General features: G+C 37.0%; 2 protein-coding genes and 4 non-coding genes across 6 annotated transcripts; all 6 read right to left on the minus strand.

The window, feature by feature from the left end:
• Positions 1–8,637: 8,637 nt before the first annotated feature.
• Positions 8,638–11,751, minus strand: si:ch211-171b20.3 (uncharacterized). The gene is made up of 6 exons (XM_059327126.1): positions 11,503–11,751; positions 11,221–11,312; positions 10,736–10,874; positions 10,110–10,217; positions 9,953–10,008; positions 8,638–9,371 (listed from the first exon to the last, which is right to left on the minus strand). The coding sequence occupies exons 1-6, from the start codon at positions 11,565–11,567 to the stop codon at positions 9,232–9,234; spliced, it is 600 nt and encodes a 199-aa protein (XP_059183109.1). The 5' UTR covers positions 11,568–11,751; the 3' UTR covers positions 8,638–9,231.
• A 1,839-nt stretch (positions 11,752–13,590) lies between these two features.
• Positions 13,591–13,683, minus strand: LOC131962502 (small nucleolar SNORD12/SNORD106). The gene has a single exon (XR_009389940.1). It is a non-coding gene; the product is annotated as a small nucleolar SNORD12/SNORD106 (small nucleolar RNA).
• A 49-nt stretch (positions 13,684–13,732) lies between these two features.
• On the minus strand, positions 13,733–18,169 carry rpl7 (ribosomal protein L7). The gene is made up of 6 exons (XM_059327239.1): positions 18,115–18,169; positions 17,500–17,599; positions 17,223–17,389; positions 16,534–16,671; positions 15,140–15,249; positions 13,733–13,947 (listed from the first exon to the last, which is right to left on the minus strand). Exons 1-6 carry the CDS (start codon positions 18,126–18,128, stop codon positions 13,739–13,741), a joined length of 738 nt encoding a protein of 245 aa, XP_059183222.1. The 5' UTR covers positions 18,129–18,169; the 3' UTR covers positions 13,733–13,738.
• LOC131962503 (small nucleolar SNORD12/SNORD106) lies at positions 14,759–14,848 on the minus strand. Its single transcript, XR_009389941.1, has one exon. It is a non-coding gene; the product is annotated as a small nucleolar SNORD12/SNORD106 (small nucleolar RNA).
• On the minus strand, positions 16,339–16,430 carry LOC131962501 (small nucleolar SNORD12/SNORD106). The gene has a single exon (XR_009389939.1). It is a non-coding gene; the product is annotated as a small nucleolar SNORD12/SNORD106 (small nucleolar RNA).
• LOC131962504 (small nucleolar SNORD12/SNORD106) lies at positions 16,742–16,832 on the minus strand. The gene has a single exon (XR_009389942.1). It is a non-coding gene; the product is annotated as a small nucleolar SNORD12/SNORD106 (small nucleolar RNA).
• Positions 18,170–19,058: the final 889 nt, after the last annotated feature.

Consider the following 19,058-nt stretch of genomic DNA (forward strand, 5'->3'; position numbering starts at 1 on the left):
TATAACATTTAATAGGAACATGATGAATCTTTACACACACTTTAGGAAAAAATAGACTTTGCAGGGTGCTTGCAATACGTATTTTTCATGTTCTGTTTGCTCAAAGAGCTTGAATGTCTGAGGATGTTGTGAACTCCAGAAGGTCAGCTTTTATTTGAGCAGTTCTACCTCCATCTCATGGGAAACAAACGAGGCTTCTGCAGGGAGCATTAGCAGCCGATGAGGCCTCCTTGTGCTTGCTGCTATAGAAGGAGCAGATATTTGTAATAATCTTTGCCTCTCCTGTCTTGAAAAACAGCTCCCGGAGAGCGGAGGGGGGTCTGTTTGGATCCTTTGATTCTTCTTCTCACCATAAGCAGGTAGGTCAAGCGACAGTAATAGCCTTCATCTTCACCATAATCATGAGCAGCAGCATCTCTGAGGAGCATGTGTCTGAATCTGTGTTTATTAAAGTTTGAAGGGGTTGAAGTCCAGACTGACCTCATAGTTGAAAAGTGCTCCACTGTGTTTTAGTCTTCTTAATCTTCAAATATTAAATATGACATATTTTTAGATGCTAGATAATCCTCCTTGGAAAGTCTTACATTACATATTCTCTCTTTTTAAAAACTTATTTTCAATCCTTAAGAGTCTGCAGAATACACGTTGCATTTTCAGAGCTGATTTGATCTGTCCTCTGATGCAAGGCTTACAGCTGCATCAGTTTGCTATGGCTCCGGCACGTTGGAAGCGCACATCAAAGCATGTGTGTTTTACATCTGACAGGCCCCCACCCCTGGACCTCCTGCCCTTACTGTGCACTTGTCACAGACAATCAGCCCTCCTACAGTAACACACCCTGCCTGGAGTTTTCTTAGTGTATGTGAGTGGAGAGGGAAGGAGATTAACCCGGTGTTATCGTGTCTTCACATGGTGAACTGTGTGTGTTTACGGTCTTCAAACTGACATGTCAGAGGCTGAACTCATGGCAATCACACGACTAAGTTTATCTGACAAATACGAGAGTTAGTGAGAGACAGAGACACTGGAATGAACGTGTGCGTGCCACTACTTCTTGTGCTGGGCGTCAGGGAGACGGCAGGGTGAATCCTCGATTAATCTCGCCTATGTGGGGAATGCAAACTGTGGCTGTCCCTATGGTAACCACTGACCTGCGTTACCATAGTTTCAAAACCTTTGTTGACAAATGCTAGAATTCACATTTTATCTCCCCAGCTGTTTTACAGGTACGCTGATGATGTCACCTCGGACCAGGATAACACCCAGTCTGTGTCTCAAGTAGGTCCACAGGTATTTTTCCCACTGGAGAAGTATAAGCTACATTAAAAAAACCTTTATGGAAGGCCACGTAATTCCACAATTGCACTATACTGCCCTACAAAGCCTAACTGCAGTAACTAAATTTTTGGTCGAAACTGAGTTATAACTAAAAATGAACTCCTTGATGTCTGTTTTATCCTGTGACAAAGTTTTAGATTTATATTTTGCTTTGTTCCAGAGAAATAATGATATAAACAATTGCAGTAACTACAAAATCCAACTCAAAACCAAAGCAGACCACAGAAATTGCACTGACATACAAGAAATACAAGGATGCATTTCTTCATTGTGTTGAATAGTGAAGACAAGAATAATATAAATTATTGTTATATTATAATTATTATTAAGTTTATTTGACAGGGAAATTATTATCTAGATAGTTATTAAGTAAAAAAAAGTGAGGTAAAATTATATTAAGACTAAAATATAACATTACTTTATAATATTGAGCCTAAAATACACAAATCTTTAAATAGAGTTGTTACACACTTTTAAATACACTTACTTACTTAACAAAATCAATTTGAAAATGTTCATTCACTGAAAACAAAACATTAAAGCATTCTGTTTTTGCATCACTATTAGAACCTTTTACAGCAATGCAAAACCAGAGTGCAGTAACTACATTTTTGTGGTCAAAGGTCAAAGAAATCATCATGATTTTTTAGCATAAAAATGACATCATCAATACATGTAGGTCATAAGTGTCATATCACTTACCTACCTATAACCCATTTGGCTGGCCGGTAAAAAACATTAAAAAAAACTTAAAAGCAAATTTTCTCAGTTTCACCTTTTGCGTAGTTACTTCAGTAAGGCTTTGGAAGGCAGTATAGTTTTCTGCATATGTGTTATTGAGTAAAGATTAGGATAAAAATGCAATAGTCCAATTTGCATTTTTAAATACTCAAATACTTTTAATTTTCTAAGTTGTACCTTGCTGTACAGTGGACAATACTCAAATGCTGATTAAAATTTTAGTGTTGACCACTGTACAGTACATTAAGTCTTTCAAAATGATTTTTTATTTTATTTTGTTTTGAATTTTGCTTGCATAAATGGAAAATCATCATCAACATTTTTCCATATTTAAATATAAATACATTTTAATATTCAAATTTAAATCAACATTGAGTACTGTCTGCTGAACAGTGGGTTACAATTTTGAAAATTATTAAGTCATTAACAGCTTTTACATTTTCATTTCAATATTATCATAACATATTGAAAAGTGAAAAGTTAAATGAAAGTTAGAATGCAAAGGCTTTTATTTTAATTCAAATAACATACATACATATGTGGGCAATTATAATGCTGTTGAGGAATTTACACAATTTTTTTTATAGGGTCTCCAGATGTCCCAGAAAATATGTGCAGATCCTGTCCTGTTTGTCCCAAAAATTAATCTCAAGTCGAAATCTGATATAATATAATATTAACTTATTTTTATAGCCTAATAAAACATAAGGAACAGACAGACACACAACACTGTTATGTCTGTAGCCTACATTAATTATAGCTGTTGCAGTATTTTTATGCTGTTTACTGTACTGCCATGAATTTATAAATAACTACACTTAGCAACAACACAAAGCTTTGTTCCCTACAACATTCATACTAATTTTTAATATTTAATATATATAACTTACAATATTCCCATTACTGCAAAAAACAACTACCTCAGAAATATTTAACCCTAACCAAATATTTATTTTAGATTAATAATAAGTAGTCTGACTTTCTTTCTCCCTGATGAGTTAGTTTCTGTCCCATGAATGGAAGCCTTTGTCCACTATCCTGAATTTACTGCTCAGCTGTCTCCTGCTTCCTCCCTCCACATTTACATCTCTACATTTGATGTGTGTGTGCGTAGGGAGTGTACATACATTATCTGTTCATGTGTAACTGAGTTCCTGTACTTTGTATGTGTTCTGCATTTGTCCACGTGGTGACATTTCACAAAGTCTTTTATCTTATTTCTAGTGAATGCTGTACCCGGCTGACACACTCACAGTTGAGTCATTATTTAAAGAGTTGAGAAGCTGGATGTTTGACTTGGCTTGTGTCATCAGAACACAGTCTTCAGGCCGAGATTGATCTGGGAAACAGATACGTGAAGCTGAACAGGTGAATCCAGGTGAGATTTTACAAGTTACCTCAAAGGATACAGAGACTTGTGAAAGAAAGCAAAGTACTTATGTAACTTACTTAGTTCTTTTGTAAAATGGAATATAAAAAAAACTTAAATTTGTGTTTAGCAAACTTTTTCCTGTATTGTGCACTTATTAGTTCCCAAACTTTGCCATGCCACAAACCCACAAATAGCATTTTTTTTAAAATAAAGTGTATGTTATGATGACAAATATCAAAAATCAATCATACAGCTTAAAATATTTTTATTAATTTGTATTAAAAATGAATAATCAGTCTTTTTTCTGTTATAAACATCTCTTGTCATTTTTCTCTTAATATTCAACAGTAATATTATTACAGTAATACAGTAAACATATTTTTCTCTTTTGTTAGGCCTGTATATTCGTTACATTCAGTGTCTTCTGTTTTTAAAGCTTTAAAGAACTGTGCAAAAGTCTTAGGCAGGTGTGAAAAATGCTGTAAAATAAGAATGCTTTCAAAAATGGAAATGTTAATAGTTTATTTTTATCAATTAACAAAATGCAAAGTGAGTGAACAGGAGGAAAAAATCTAAATCAAATCAATATTTGGTGTGGCCTTCAAACCAGCATCAATTCTTCTAGGCATTTTTTTCACACCTGCGTAAGACTTTTGCAGATTACTGTATATTAAAAAACATAATTCAAAGTTTCCATTACCTCCCTGGGAGTCAGGATCCCCACTTTAAAACACTGCATTAGAAAATCAATTCAACTAGCGTTAGTCTATTAATTTTAAGTATGACTTTTATCTGATTTTGCAAACACATTTTTTAAAAAATATTTACATGTATGTGGCGGTGCCTGCCCTGTGCCTGCTCATTACACTTTACATCATGACCCTGAGTGAGCCTCTTGCTCTTCACATCGCGCTTACACAAGCATTTATTACATGATCCATCTAGTACCTCCCACTAATGATGCTCCATTCATTACAGGTCATTACAGTTTGATAGCTTATGGATGATAACACGCTTCTCCAGGACCACAGCAGCAGAGAGGACTGATGGCGCCCTGGCAGCAGCTCTGCAGGCTGGCCGGCCTTGAAGCAGCGCCAAAGTAATGACAACAAGACGGTGATATTGATGAAAGTTTTTCCTCCGCCCGAACTTGACATCATCACTGATAATTGTCCCTTCATCAGTCAGCTAACTTGGCATACAGTCCCATATGTGTGCAAATCAATGTGGACATTAGAGGTAGGGGCCGGCGGATGAGGCAGGATGTGTGGGTGGGGAGTGGGACTGACCCCTGCCTCTGAGAGCGATGAGACTTCAGGTAATAGTAATGACTATGAGAGAAGGTGCATCTATCACTGTGGATTCCATAAATCAAAGTGTGTAATGTCAGAGAGCAGTGGAAAGGTTAGGCCCCTAGAGTTGTGCCTGTGTGTGTTGCTCTGCCAAGGGCAAAGACTATAAATATCACAGTGGTTATACATCAAGGACTGGCACTGGAAATCATTTTACAGAATTTCTCAGTCCCACATTGACTTGCATATTGTGGCCAAACATGTTAATACTCACTCATACCTGACAAATACTTTTGAGCTTAAAGAGAAAACTCGCCTGGCAGCTGTAAAAACTTGTATGCAAACATTCTTAAATGATAAAAAATTATCTTGGTTTTATGCTATCTTGAGGTTCCAGACAGAGAATGCAAGCACTTTGCAGCACAATAAGCCTCTTTCCGTAGATTTGACACAGTTTTTGGCTCTGCTTTGATGGCAAAGACAAAGATTTGACCTCTGCGTGCCCCACTTGAATACACAGACACACAGGTTACTATGGGACCAGGACCTACCGACACATGTCGCTTGTTTGCTCTCTATCATTTGTTTTTGATCACTGTGTAACTATCTTTTAGGATCTTAACAAGCTTCTTTAAAGCTCAAACTGGTTTCACAACAGGGGAGGCATCAGTGGGCGACTTACAGCCTTTATAAAGCAAGAATTTGCTAGGTGGAGCCTAGCTTTTATGCTAATTTCTCAGTAAATAGAAGATATGGTGTTGTATGTATGTGAGAGAAAGCTCATCTGATGAAGTTGTGTAATGGGATTGTGTATTGGAAATACTTTATATACATTGTTTAATTTTCTATCAGGTGAACTACTATATTTAATGTGTTCCCCTGGAGTGCATTGTTAGGGAGTAAACAGAGGAGATTACTATTTTTGCTTTTACTATTTTTCACTATATCATAATCTGTTGTAATGTTTCTGTTTTTCTCTTTTGGACTCATTTAGTTGATTGCTTGTAAAGTTGGAAGTCTTAGAAAAGGACTGAATCCACTTCAGTTATATTTATTACTCTTGATTTAAAAAAAATCTGCTTAATGAATTATTGTCATCTAAAAAGAACTTCATGCATCACCCTAATCCTAACCCTAACCCACATTGAGGATAATAAATACCTGAAATGTGCTAATATGAGTTTGTAAAGAATATTTTTTGTGTTTTCATATTTCAAAAATGACTTGAAATGTATCATCTCTGGCTATTAAATTGTGTCAAATAAGTATTGAAAATGTTACCATTGAAATGTTACCATTTCCTAGAGCCTGAGATGATGTCATCAAGTGTTTGTCCAAACAACAGTTTAAATACCAAAATATTCAATTTAAGACAAGGAAAAGCAGCAAATCCTCACATTTAAGAAGCTAGAACCCTAAACTGTGGGCCAAACATTACACATTACTCATTTGACCCATTGTTGTAATACAAATATTGATAAAAGCTGCTTTACTGTCAGGTAGTGCACTGGCACATTAGACAGAAATGTATTAATCTTTGTCCCCAGACATTAACTAACTATTTTCCTCTCATGTTGACCCAAACATATTGAGGGCATTTTTGATTTGAAGAATTGGCAAAGTTATAATTTGGCAGACAGGCTGCATTCTCCGATCCCTGCTGATAGTCAGCTGGCACAATATCAAATCGTGTGAAACAGTAACACAACCTGGCTTTTCTTCACTGGGGACATGCACTATTTTTACCCTCACCTTCTGATTGAAATTCCTGCATTAAAACATTTATGATGTATCGATTTTGGCCGCAAATACAAGCAAAACATTTTCATTTAACATGCACCAGAAGCTGAAATGTCCATTTGACAAATCAGTATTTTTGTATTGTATTTTTGAGTACTGTACTCATCGTCTGGCACAGTATCGGTTAAGAGTGCTGTGGAACTACAGTGAAACGGTAAACCACTTGTGGGCAGGCCCCAGTACAGCTCTTATTAAAGACCTCATTGTTGACTGTTTGTTCCAGGTCATTTTGTTTCACTACACTTGAAAGGGACTGTAAAATACCCTGCATGAAGAGGGAGACCCGGCCTCCGTTTGAGCATGAATACAACCCCTCCACTTTGAATAAGGGGGTGGCTCTGTGTTTCTAGGTCACTGTGTATCCCTGAAATGCACACCTCTCTATCCACAGGGAGAGAGGGAGGAACACAAACAGAGGCCAACGTTTGACAACTTCACATTTGTATTTAATGGGGAGCTTAGGGATACACTCCCTGAAATGAAACACGCTGAGTTTCAAAGTGACACAGTTACCAAATTTTTTCCTGCAGCTTAACAATAAAACCACTTTAAAATTTTATGACCACTTTCTGAAAATTTTCAACCTACTATGGCAGTGCGTTTTTTTGTTTAACCTTTTTTTTGGAAATTCTATAACATGGTGTTTTGTTGAAATTTTCATACATACAATACTATTGCCATGATCAACATACTATCTTGAGCCTTTGAAGGCATTTTAGGACAAAATACACTATGACTGTTTATGATTTTTTTTTTTTTTTTTTACATTTTTAGACGTTCTTTAATGTGGTGTTTATTTGATAATTTGGACAATATGTACTTTAATATTTATAAACAAACTATAATAGAGGTATTTGAAGCATTTCAGAGCATTTTAAAATTTTATGACCTTGTTTTGAAAACAATGAAAAGAAAACACCATAGGATGTCAAAAAATGACCCCCTCAAAAAAAAGTCGTATGTCGATTTTTGTCAAAAATGGTCAAATTTTAAAATGCCTAAAAATGCTAGAAATGGGTGTATTATAGTCTGTTGATACATGTGGTAGTATAATTTGTCTAAAAATATTGTAAAAACACCATATAACTGGATGTACAAAAATTACCCCCTCAAAAAAAGTCATACTATATTATGTTGATTTTTGTCAAAAATTGACACATTTTAAAATGCCTACAAATGCTAGAAATGGGTTTATTATAGTCTCTTGATATATATTAGAGCATAAAATGGCCAGAAATGACAAAAAAAAACCCCACCATATTATGGGATGTCCAAAAATGACCCCCTCAATAAAAAAGTCATAATCTATTAGTAGATTATGAAAGCATTCATAGCATGTTAAGGCTTTTGAAAAAATAATTTTTCAGCATTCTATAGTATGATATCTATTCCAATTTTTGGACATAGTATACTGGTACCTTCATAAGTGTAATATTCTAAAGCTTGTATAGCCAGTTTTGGACAACACTATACTACACTCTGACAATTTATTTATTTTTACATTTTTCAACATACTATAGTATGACGCATTTTTGGTCAACAGGTCTCCAATTACTAACATAAAAAACAGTTTAATTCATATATTATAATCATGACTCTTGCCTCTCTCTGCTGTAGTTTTTTTTCCAGTATTATAACAGGGAAACAAGTTTTTTCACGAAAGAAAATTGAAATTACAAGGTCAGTCATTGTGCTAATCAAATTGTCAAATTTTTTACATAAGCACAAATGATGAGCTCAGCTGTTACATCTTCAAATAATGAAGTCATCATTGCTCTCTAAACAAAATGACTGCGGTCTTTGTAAAATACAATGAACAAGAGTATTCAGACATGAGCTGCTCTCCATACAGCAGCAAAACAATGCACTATGTGGGAAAGTACCACATTCTGGCATCTGGGGGAACAGTTTTCTATCTGTTTTGTAGATAGGGAATGCAGATTATGTTTCATTGCAATCTTTTAGGCATTCGCATTACTGCACTGGTCATTATGTAATGCATGTGCCAAAAGTAAGGGAAAGGTCCCTTCATTAGCCTTCTAGAAGCTGGAGAACACAAATCATGACTCACAAAAGCATTCTTAACAAAAGGAGTAACAATAACAAAAATAAATGTATTTATTTCAGGAAGACGTTTAACAAGGCACAATAATGGTTTTGCTAAACTATTTAATATATACGTAGATATTTCACTTAACACAGCTTAATTAGTAGATAACAGTAATGTTTTGAAACACTTTGTAGTGATATTCAAGCTTCACAGCATCTGCAACATATTCATGATACATCAAGAAATATGGCAGTATTACATAACAGCCATTACAAGCCATTGGAAAGGTAAAATATCATTTCATGCAGGTGTTGAGTGGGAAACTACTGACAGCTTTGAGTCAGAATAGAAAATATTTCATATTCAACATCAGCATCTATTGTTGTAGCAAACATTGCAATTTACTACAGTAAATACTACATGTAACCATTAACAGAGATGAGCTCAGGTCAGGAATCCCAAAATGTGAAGATCAGCCATGTTAAGCAGGAAACTAATACCACTGAGGACAAACAAGCAGTCAGAACAAGCCACTGAAATGAGCATGGCGCTTTAAATGTTTTATTTTGCTTAGACGTCGTTGGCACAGACTCCAAGGTTTTGATCCTTGACCAGTGTGACTGGGAAGAAGGTGATTGTCAGGATGGAGGTTTTTTAGGTTTCCTCATTTTCTTGAGCTTTTCTTGTCTCACCGTCTCACCCTCCAAAGAGGACAGCTCAGATATCCTGTGGAGAAAAGAGCGAGAGGCTCCGACCACTGGGTCTGGATAGGACTGGCCTGTTTGCAGTGAGAGAGGGGAAGAGACGGAGAGAGAGATGGAAGAAGAATTTTAAGCATGAAATCTATGATAAGATATATACACTGAGAATAAAAAAATATATATAAAGGGCAATTTCATGATGTTTGTGAGTAGTGTTGATTCAATGAGCTGTGTCAATTTGGGATAAGTGTTCTTGGTGTTTCCAGTGTAGTGGACAACATCAAAAATAGAAAGTTCAACTAAAAGAGAAGAGTACAGTACTTGCACTCTAACACAGGGCAAAACACTCCACCTGACAGCGCTGAACACTCCCTCTAATCGTGTGACCCATGCCCCTTGCCCCACTTTGTTATGAACTACAAACAACAAAGTACCCTGGGCTGACAATGACGAGGCGCGGGATCCATGCTTTTTGTTTGAAGAAAGAAAATCCATAAAACTGACATGTTTGCTGCCAATAAATCAACACCATAAACACCTGTGCAGGTTAAAGATTGGACTCCCCTTGCTACACGGGCAGGCACGTTCTGCCCTGACACGTCAAGACCACAACAAATACCTGAACTAGCTTTGGAGCCAAAGTATCAGAATAACTCACTCTTTTGATTGTCTCTAACAGTCAGTAGGTTGTAGGTTGGATAATTCACCTTAGGCCTGTGGAAAGGAGGGAAAGCAGAATGGGGCATAGGTGTTCAAAACAATTGAGAGAACTATTGATTGGCTTGGTCTGATTTAGTGTATAAGGGCAAAAATACCTGCTGTGCTTGCAGTTTTCAACTGAGAAGGTGTTTCTGCCATTGAGGACTAAAGTGGAGGGAAAGAGGATGGCTGGAGTTGTATGCAGTTCATATCTTTCAGGGTAGCTGGAAGACAGAATTGAGGATGGTATAAACATATGAAACATTGAGCTGCACATATAGCTGCTGGGATAAATCCTGTTGTTTTGGCTACTTTCTGTGTCAGCATTAGTCCAATTTTTTTATATTTTGTTTTTTGTCAACCCATTTATTTCATGTGAGAAGACAAGGTATGTATGTTCTTTTTGTTCCCACGACTGGAGGACTATTAGTAATAGATGTTTATGATCTCATCATTGTGGACACTGATAATGATTCAATGTTGGAGATAAATGTGTCCCTTAGAATATTTAACATCAAAACAATGAGCTTGAAATCTTCTGTTTGTGATGGACAAATGAATGTGTGTCAAAACATTAATTATATCTGGCTGCTTTTTCCTGAGTTCAGATTCTTGTAATTATTTTCATATATGAGACAGTGACTCAGTATAATTACTGCAATCTGTGCAGCTGTCTCCAGAAATATGCTGTGAAGAGTACAGCTTCAACTACTGGGCTGAGTGACATTAATCCACTGGTTACCCCAGGGTGAAAGGCCGCCCTGCATGGCTGTGGGAAAGATCCTTGGAGAGGCTGAAGGGATGCAGGTTGCCAGGTCTGTGCACATGGTAGTCTCTTGGCAGCGGAGGAATAACAGTTCTGGTCCTCTCTAACCTCGCACCTAAAAATAAATAGATGTGCAGTCAGAACTGATATAAACACAATTATATTATTTTAGAACAAAAATTTGCTTTGCTTTCAAACAGTTAATTGCATTTGTAAAGTTTTGCTCAAGTATGTTATACTTGCAGTCACTAAAATGAGACCTGTGCTCATTATGTATGATGACAACTCCATCTACTGGCTGTCAGGTTACAATCCAGGAACAAACCTCAAATTCAGTGAGTAGCCATTACTAAAAGCCATTCATTTGCTAGGTCAAAAGTGATCAAAAAACGAGAGAAATGATATACGAATGTTCTCTCAACTTGAATAATGAAAGGGAAAAGCTATACTACAAATCGTACATTGTTTATCAAAAAGAAAGTGTCTTCCATTGATGTCCTCTGGGTGATTGTTCTCCATTTCCAGTCTGTCATCTTTGGCTAAGTTAGGTGACCTACACATAAATTGAAGAAAGAGGAAACATACTAGCACACTTTACACAATATAAAGTGTAGATCACACAGAATAACAGCACGTGTAGTACAAAATGTACGTATTACTCTTGGATATTTATGAAGTGTAATACTACCAACTTAATGACAAGGTTGGCCTCAGTAAACAAGTCAAATGTGAATATATCTTACCCTCCAACTATGAAGCCGCTAACGAAGGTTTTCCAATCCCTGGATTCTACAATAGAGATAAACATATCGTCACCCTGTTAAAATAATCGCCTAACTCATTTTTCAAGTTTTGCAGGAGACACAAAAAACTTCACCAAAAGTGTAACATATGACATTTATTGATCATTTCACTCAAAAAGGATGTAACAAAGGACGGCTATTGGCATAGTAATAATACTGTGTGTAAATTATGTAACTTAAGAGAAATACATTAAAACATTTTAACATGCCTTTGCTTAAGCAAGATGTGAAGGTGTCTAGAAGAGTCACATAAGCCTGCCAGAAACATGACATGACAAGTATCATGAGCATTAATGTTACTTCAAAGTGTCATTAATGTTCATGACACATCCCATATCATGTTTATGACATGCTCATGTCACTCTTATGTAGACACCTTCAAAATAAAGTGTTACTGTTACCATATCTTGCTTAAGTCACAAAAGCATGTTCAAAAAATTGCCTAAGTCACATTTTATTTTGATTTACACTATTGACATAGGCCATTATCTTAAAGGGGTAAAATCACATGATCTGATCAACTGAGGATGTAGACACCTATGGTAAATAGGTGTCCGGCAACATGAGATTTTAGGCAAAAAAAAAAAAAACAATTTTGACAAAAAATGACTTAGGCGATTATTTTTTAACAGTGTGACGATATTAAGCTAGCAGCATCTTCACGGATTTAGCAGAAACATTGTGCACGCTTACTCACTGTTCAGTGGTTGTATCGCAGGTAATTTTCTGCTGATATTGTGTCTGACAGCTGCTTGTCCTCCACCTGCTCCCATGCTGAAGTTCCTGTATGTTGGATATTTACCGTTAGCCGCATCAGGGCCGCGCGGGCTGCAATTTGAGCTTCCCTCTGATAGTGACACCTTTGCGGTTGGTAGCGATGCATTTACCTGGAAAGTCATCATGTTGGAGCTGCCATACAATAACTGTTTAAGACATAAGCCGGTTATAGACCAAATATACGACACATGGCCATTATTAGCGTTAATTCGTACAAGCTAGACATCCCCGAGTAGCAATGAAAGCTAGGCTGCAGCTGTGGTAGATGTAACCGAGTCACTGCGTCACCATGGAAACAGGCTGCATGAAAACCGTTACTCATAGGACATAAGTCATTGATTATCGGCAATAATATTTTCAAAAATGTTATTCATATACAAGACAATATATTCAGGGTTTCAACGATCCCCCCCCAAAGTCAAATTAAATAACTGTCAAAGGTGCTTTTAAGCTTTTCCAGTTTACAGTGGTGGTAAATTAGTCAGCTTGGTTATTTCACTTCACATCCAAATGCTATACACAATTGTTTTAAGTTTATTTCAAAATGTGTCAACCATTTGTAAGTAGACTGCATTCTACAAAACCTAAACTCCAAGCAAGGTATTCAAAACCCAAGCAGTTTTCATTCCTTTAAAACACATTAAAATTCAAGTGTTTAAAACCATGTCCAAAATGTACATGAACCTGCAGATTTGATTTGTATACTGTTGTCAATAATTGACCAATCAATAGAATTACTCTTCCATATTTCAAAACATTTGCAAGAGATGGCTTTGAATTAAATGACAATCAATAATGACAAGAACAAGAGGGGTTTTTTTTCTCCAAGTTTTATTGTACATTGAGTCCTTTGAAAAACCTGAAAAAGAACAAAACAATTATTAATGGGAAATGTTTACATTGCAGTTTGCTTTAAAAAAACAAAACAAAAGTCCAATAAATTAGGTGAATAAACAAAAAAGTTCAGTCAATGGTTCTTTACAGTAGCGTTAGACCGGTGCTGACGGAGCAATTTTTAGAATATAAACAGTTGTTTCACAGAGGTGGTGTTTGCAACACATTCAAAACGTAGTTGAAGACAGACATCTAACAAGTCTACAACATAAATGTCACATTTAGAACCAACTATAGTCTGGGCATCTTTTAGATAAAATCATTAACATTTTGCTTCTTTGTCCTTGCATTACCTAATCCCTGTGTACTGCACATGCTGAAGCATATGCAGCAGATGATTTGAAGATGAATGGCTAAGATGTGGTTTCAGACATAATTGGCTTAATTTCAGCTGGTTTTCACCACAGTCGATAAGATGGGGAAAAAAGAATATGCATCATCAACCACACCTTATAAGTCATTTATACTTTCTAGACCTGCAATATTCCTACAACTCACCTTAACTTCAGTTCATCCTCCTGATCATTCTGTTGATCTGATCCTCCCTGTTGCCAGCGTCTCCTCCCTCCACGAAGTGTGTGGTCTTCTTGTTCATACCACCGCGGGGTGACGACAGCTTGAATGGCCACAGGAAGTTGTTGGCGGGCTTGAAGTTCTTTCCAACTGTGTAAATCTCGTGGATGAGGTCCTCAACACAGATGATGCCATATTTGCCTGCAGATCAAAAAGCAATGTGCTTAACACGTTGAACTGCACAACCACCCACACATTCTACACATAAGAGAGAGATATCAGTGAAAGCAAGCAATTATACACCAACATTTCAGATTTCTGTCCTTTAAAGAAAGAGACGTTACTCAAAGAGTAAAGTCTGCCATTAGCTAAATTTTTTCTGATCAGAAAAATGTTTTGCTTTTTTTTATATACACATCATAAAGTCTACTGGAATTTTGCATCCACCTTCACATCAAGCCAATTTAATTTTTTCCACGGTCAATAAATCTGGTTAGTTTAGTCAAAAAACAAAACTTTATCTTCAACCAATGCTGATAAATAGAGATTAACATGCTATGATTTTAGGGCCAATTTGTTATTTATTTTGGTAATTGAATTGTCTGCCTCTAAAGAACAGTCACAAGAGCTCCTTCAGTTCTCTTTTTCTTATGTGCCAATAAATAATCAAAGGAAATTGGCAAGCATTTTAATATTATTTCATTCAGCCAAGTTTGATTTCCAGAGGAGATTGTGCATACCAGACCCTTCAAGTGCAAAAATGTAGAAGGCAACCCTAGAGTATAGGCGATTAAAGAGTCATACTAGTTTGGAAAAATGACATTTCTTTTTGCATCAAGCTAGTCTTGCCATGTCACCACTGGAGAAAAGGGTTTTAGCATGAGTTAATTTGCATAACTTGACATTTTACGGCCTGCAATGACATTACTGCGCATGTTCATATTGCAGTGTTGATGGTGAATCGATGTATTATGCAGCTCTAATCCTAATGGTAAAATCAGTGTTAGTCTAGCATGTGGTTTCAGACAAAACTGGCTTAGTTTTCAGTTTTCTCACCATGGTCGATAAGACGGGGAAAAAAGTGTGCATCATTAACCACAGTACTACACCTTAATCTAACATCGAGTTATGTTGCGATTCTGGTTTTGAAACTATTCTTTGTACATTAAATACTGTGATATGGCCTTGTTCATAACCATATCTTCCTAAAATTAGAACGCTCACTCAGAAGGCAAGTATACCCTGTTACTAATTGGCATTTTTTCATTCATCTTAACTAGTCAAAAGTTACATAATGTTTCTTCTATAACAACCTTCCTTTGAGGCACCTTTAAACATAGAAACAAGTTGTTTTCATGAACAGCAAAAAAAAAAAAGTTTAAAGTTTCCATACCGAGGGCCTTCTCCACCAGAGCGTTGTCTGTGAGGGCGATGCGCTGTTTCCTCATTCTGCCATGACCACGTTTGTAGATGAGCTCACGCACAGACTTCAGGTTGGGGTATCTGGAGGAGCAGGTAAAGAAAGTTAATGAAATGAGCTCAGATCATATCTCAGCAATATAGTTCACAAAGGAAGATTTGCATATAGGAAATATCCTACAGGTATTCGGCCTCTTTCACACATGGACTACAACCCTGAAATTATCTAGACATTACCCGGAAGAGCTGCATGTGAAAATGTAAATGTTTGATTAAATTTTATACGGACATCAATCAGACTTGATCCTACCCCTACATCCATGTCGGAATATAGCCGGTCACTGTCTGGAGAATTAATTATTTCAGTTCAAATCTGATGCAAAAAAATCACCTGACAAATACAAGTATTGGTAAGAGACAGTTATGGCTAAAGTATAAACCAGACATGTGACTGCATTTTCATCCGTGACGTCCTGCCTACAGCACGCTCTATCCAGGTGCAACCCGTGCAGGATATTAGCATCTCTCAGATGTAGACAAACTGAATCTCCATTTCAATAGCAGTTGGGGATCACGTCCAACCAACCACACTTCAGTGTTTCACAACGCTCAAACAGAGATGGATATCATGGTATAAATCTCCAGAGTTTAAAGCCTTGAGGTTACACAGACGCAAAGCCAACACTGGGCATTTGAGGATGGACACTGGTGAATGTGAGGCATTATTGCAAAAAAAAAAAAAAAAAGCAACATGCACATTTGTAGCCCATTCAGATAGAAACATTAACATCTTTTACTCACAACTGGCCATTAAAGCTAATGTGTAGCCATGCTTTTACCTCCTGCAATTAGGTTTGACATTAGGTCTATTTTATCTACATCGTTGAACGGTACTTATTTCCTGACATTTGAAGTCAACAGCCTAGAATCCCAGCATTAAATGGTTTTAACAATTTTCCCAAGTGGCTGAGACAAGACTTTTTTAGAAACCTCAACATTAAGTATTATATTCAGGGTGTCATTGTGGATCTATCCAACTGGAGAATAGTTACATTTCTTATCAAAACGATCCATTTCTCCCCTCTAGACATCTTCGTACTTTAATTCAAAACGCTAAAGCAATGAACTTATTTTCTAAAAATACAAATGTATACATGCTGCACACTATCATGGAATGTGGTTTCAGACAAAACTGGCTTAGTTTCAGTCAGTATTCACCATGGTCGATAAGATGGGGAAAAAAGTTCAGCATCATTAACCACATTCCAGACATAAAACATTTACAGGCATAAGTAAAGGTGTTAAGAGTACACAATGATTTGTCTCCATCATGAGGTCAACATCAAATTGTAGTGATATCAGCCTTACCCCCAAGCGATGTAAGGCTCTGCAATCCTAAGCATGTTGATTGAAGCCTTGTTCAGCTTGACGAACACACCATTAAAGATCTGGCGCAGACGGAGCAGCTGCAGAACTTTGCGGACCTTGGGGCTGACACCATTGATACTGGAAAAGAAATTAGCATAATGATTAGCATATAGCTTAGCATCAGTATACATCTTTATCAACTCAATGGATTGTGGTTTCAGAAATAATTGGCTTATTTTGCATAGCTGTATCAGCATAGTCGATAAGTCGGGGAAAGAGAGTACATCATTAACCACGGCGCTAAAAAGCATTTGCAGACAGCACAGATAATTTACATGGATTACTTTATTAAGTAAATTTAGGCATTACTGAATGAAAGTGCCTTCTAAACAGCAGTCACAATTAAATATCCCTGAACTGACCAATAACAGAGGCTCAACTGATTACATGCTCTCATATACCATCACAAACAGCTTGGAACAGTTTCTGTAGAACTAGCATCCAAGACACAGGCAACACATCATAGCATGTGAGCAGGTAATTGAATAGCTGATGGCCAATCCATGATCCCAGCATGAACATCATGTCATGCTGGAAATCCAGTAATCCATGTAAATGTGACTATCAGTGTTTTGTCTGACAGGTAGAACAATTCTGTCCCCAGATGGACACTGAACACTACTACTCACCCTCTGATTCTGATCACAAAGGCCAGTTTGGGCTCAGCTGGCACGTAGTAGTTTCCCACTTTGCGAGCAGTACGACTCAGACGGATTTCACGCCTGTACATCTGCCTGTACTCCTTGTGGTACTTCTCAGCCCTCTTGTAGATCAGTTTCCTGGTCACTTTGCGGGCCTGAATGCAAAAACTGATAAAGTTACTGGCATGTTTTGCCTCAGATCGACGTATACATGTGCCAAGTTACTTCTTTTAACAGCTTAATATAAACACGCATGCAACTTTACCTTTTTCTCGGCCAGCATCTTCTTGACGCGCATGGCCTTCATGGTGGCAAAGGCCTTTCGCCTTTTCAAAAGGCTCTCAGGGACCGCCGGTACTTTTTTTCTGTTTGAGACCAGGGAAAAACGTTAGGACCAACGTAGGCACAGTAACATATTGGGTATGCTAACATAGCTATATTACTAATTATATACTAAATTAAGTTTAACACATCACATCATCGCTTGTAGCTGTTAGCATGCTAACATGTCATTTACCGGCTTCCATACAGGCTGTGCTACGTTACTACTGAAAACGCTGTCTTTAAGGTATTAACAGTAGAATAAAAAGCCAACAGCACAGTGTAGCAGTTGTTTCGTGACATTTGTGTTCTTCTTAAAACAGAAAACAGCCTTTTGTTGAGTGCATCGAGGCTGGATAGACAGCCATGTTGTACTTCTATGGCTACACACAAGATTCCATAAAGTCAACATAACAACAATAAGAATCACAATTCTCAACAATACTACGAGGATGATTATGTATACGAACTAAACAATCTCTCGGGCACATAAAATTAACAAAGATGGCTATTTTAACAGTGGATGTGCTTAGATTTCAATCCAGAGCAAAACACTCACTCTGCGTCCGCCATTGCGTCCACCGAGAAAGAGAAATTTCCTTTTGCGCATGCCCGCGTTAAAGGATTTAGGACCCCAAATGAGCTGTCCTTTCAAATGCCTGGGCCACCTTTTTAACCACTGAAGTATAATAAAACAATATAAAGGTTATCGTATTTTTGCTGAAAAATGTGCCATCAAGTTGCTTTTGTGTCTTTATAGTACAGCTGGCCACGAAATTCACGGTTTCATATCTCAGTAAACTTTTGTTTTATTTGGATAATAGTATTAATTTAGCAGCAAATTCTAGAAAAGTAACATTGAGATTACTTAAAGAAGTTTTTTGTTCTATATGACCATATTTTATTTATTTTTAAAATTATAAAATAAGACGGTCCAGACGGTTTGTGACGCTACTTCTGCAAATTCCGTGCCACAGGTGACGGTCGTGCTGTGCCCCCGGTGACCCGGCAGAGGGAGCAAACACTTCATTTTGCAGACCAGAATCGCAGAGTCTGAAGGGGGAAAGCTGAACGTTTACCGATCCTGGGTCTCAGGGGAGAAACCATCACTTCGTCTACTTCAGGTTTTAAAACACACACACACACACACACACACACACACACACACACACACACAGTGCGACATAGAGGTTTTGAAAAGAAACCACATCTAATAGATTGACTGTATCTGTGAATCTGTTAAAGACAAACATTTGATTTGATTCAAAAGTGAGGAAGTTTTGCCCTAGTATTTTCATTTTGAATAACTTCAAAGATTTACCTCTCCCTTTTCAAAATCTTATGCAAATAATTTTATATGCAAAATCAACATTTTGTATGTATAGCATGAGCGTAGGCCATAAATTGCCTGGAGAGTTAAAGTAGGCTACATTAAACAACCCAACAGTAATAACCATCAATAATGTATTGTTGTGTAAGGGAACATAGAGAGGAAATGGGACT

The sequence above is a fragment of the Centropristis striata genome, chromosome 23 (assembly GCF_030273125.1).
Source record: "Centropristis striata isolate RG_2023a ecotype Rhode Island chromosome 23, C.striata_1.0, whole genome shotgun sequence".
Taxonomy (NCBI): Eukaryota; Metazoa; Chordata; class Actinopteri; order Perciformes; family Serranidae; genus Centropristis; species Centropristis striata.

Excerpts from the sequence above, each read along its gene's own strand:
- rpl7 (XM_059327239.1), bottom strand. Across the intron at positions 17,390-17,499 it reads AGATGCTGGCCGAGAAAAAG|GCCCGCAAAGTGACCAGGAA; the intron begins GTAAAGTTGCAT and ends TTTTGCATTCAG. Across the intron at positions 16,672-17,222 it reads TTTGTGATCAGAATCAGAGG|TATCAATGGTGTCAGCCCCA; the intron begins GTGAGTAGTAGT and ends TTTCTTTTCCAG.
- si:ch211-171b20.3 (XM_059327126.1), bottom strand. The coding sequence starts at position 11,567 with ATGTTTATCTCTATTGTAGAATCCAGGGATTGGAAAACCTTCGTTAGC. Across the intron at positions 10,009-10,109 it reads GAAAACTGCAAGCACAGCAG|GCCTAAGGTGAATTATCCAA; the intron begins GTATTTTTGCCC and ends TCCTTTCCACAG. Across the intron at positions 9,372-9,952 it reads TGTTAGAGACAATCAAAAGA|GCCAGTCCTATCCAGACCCA; the intron begins GTGAGTTATTCT and ends CACTGCAAACAG.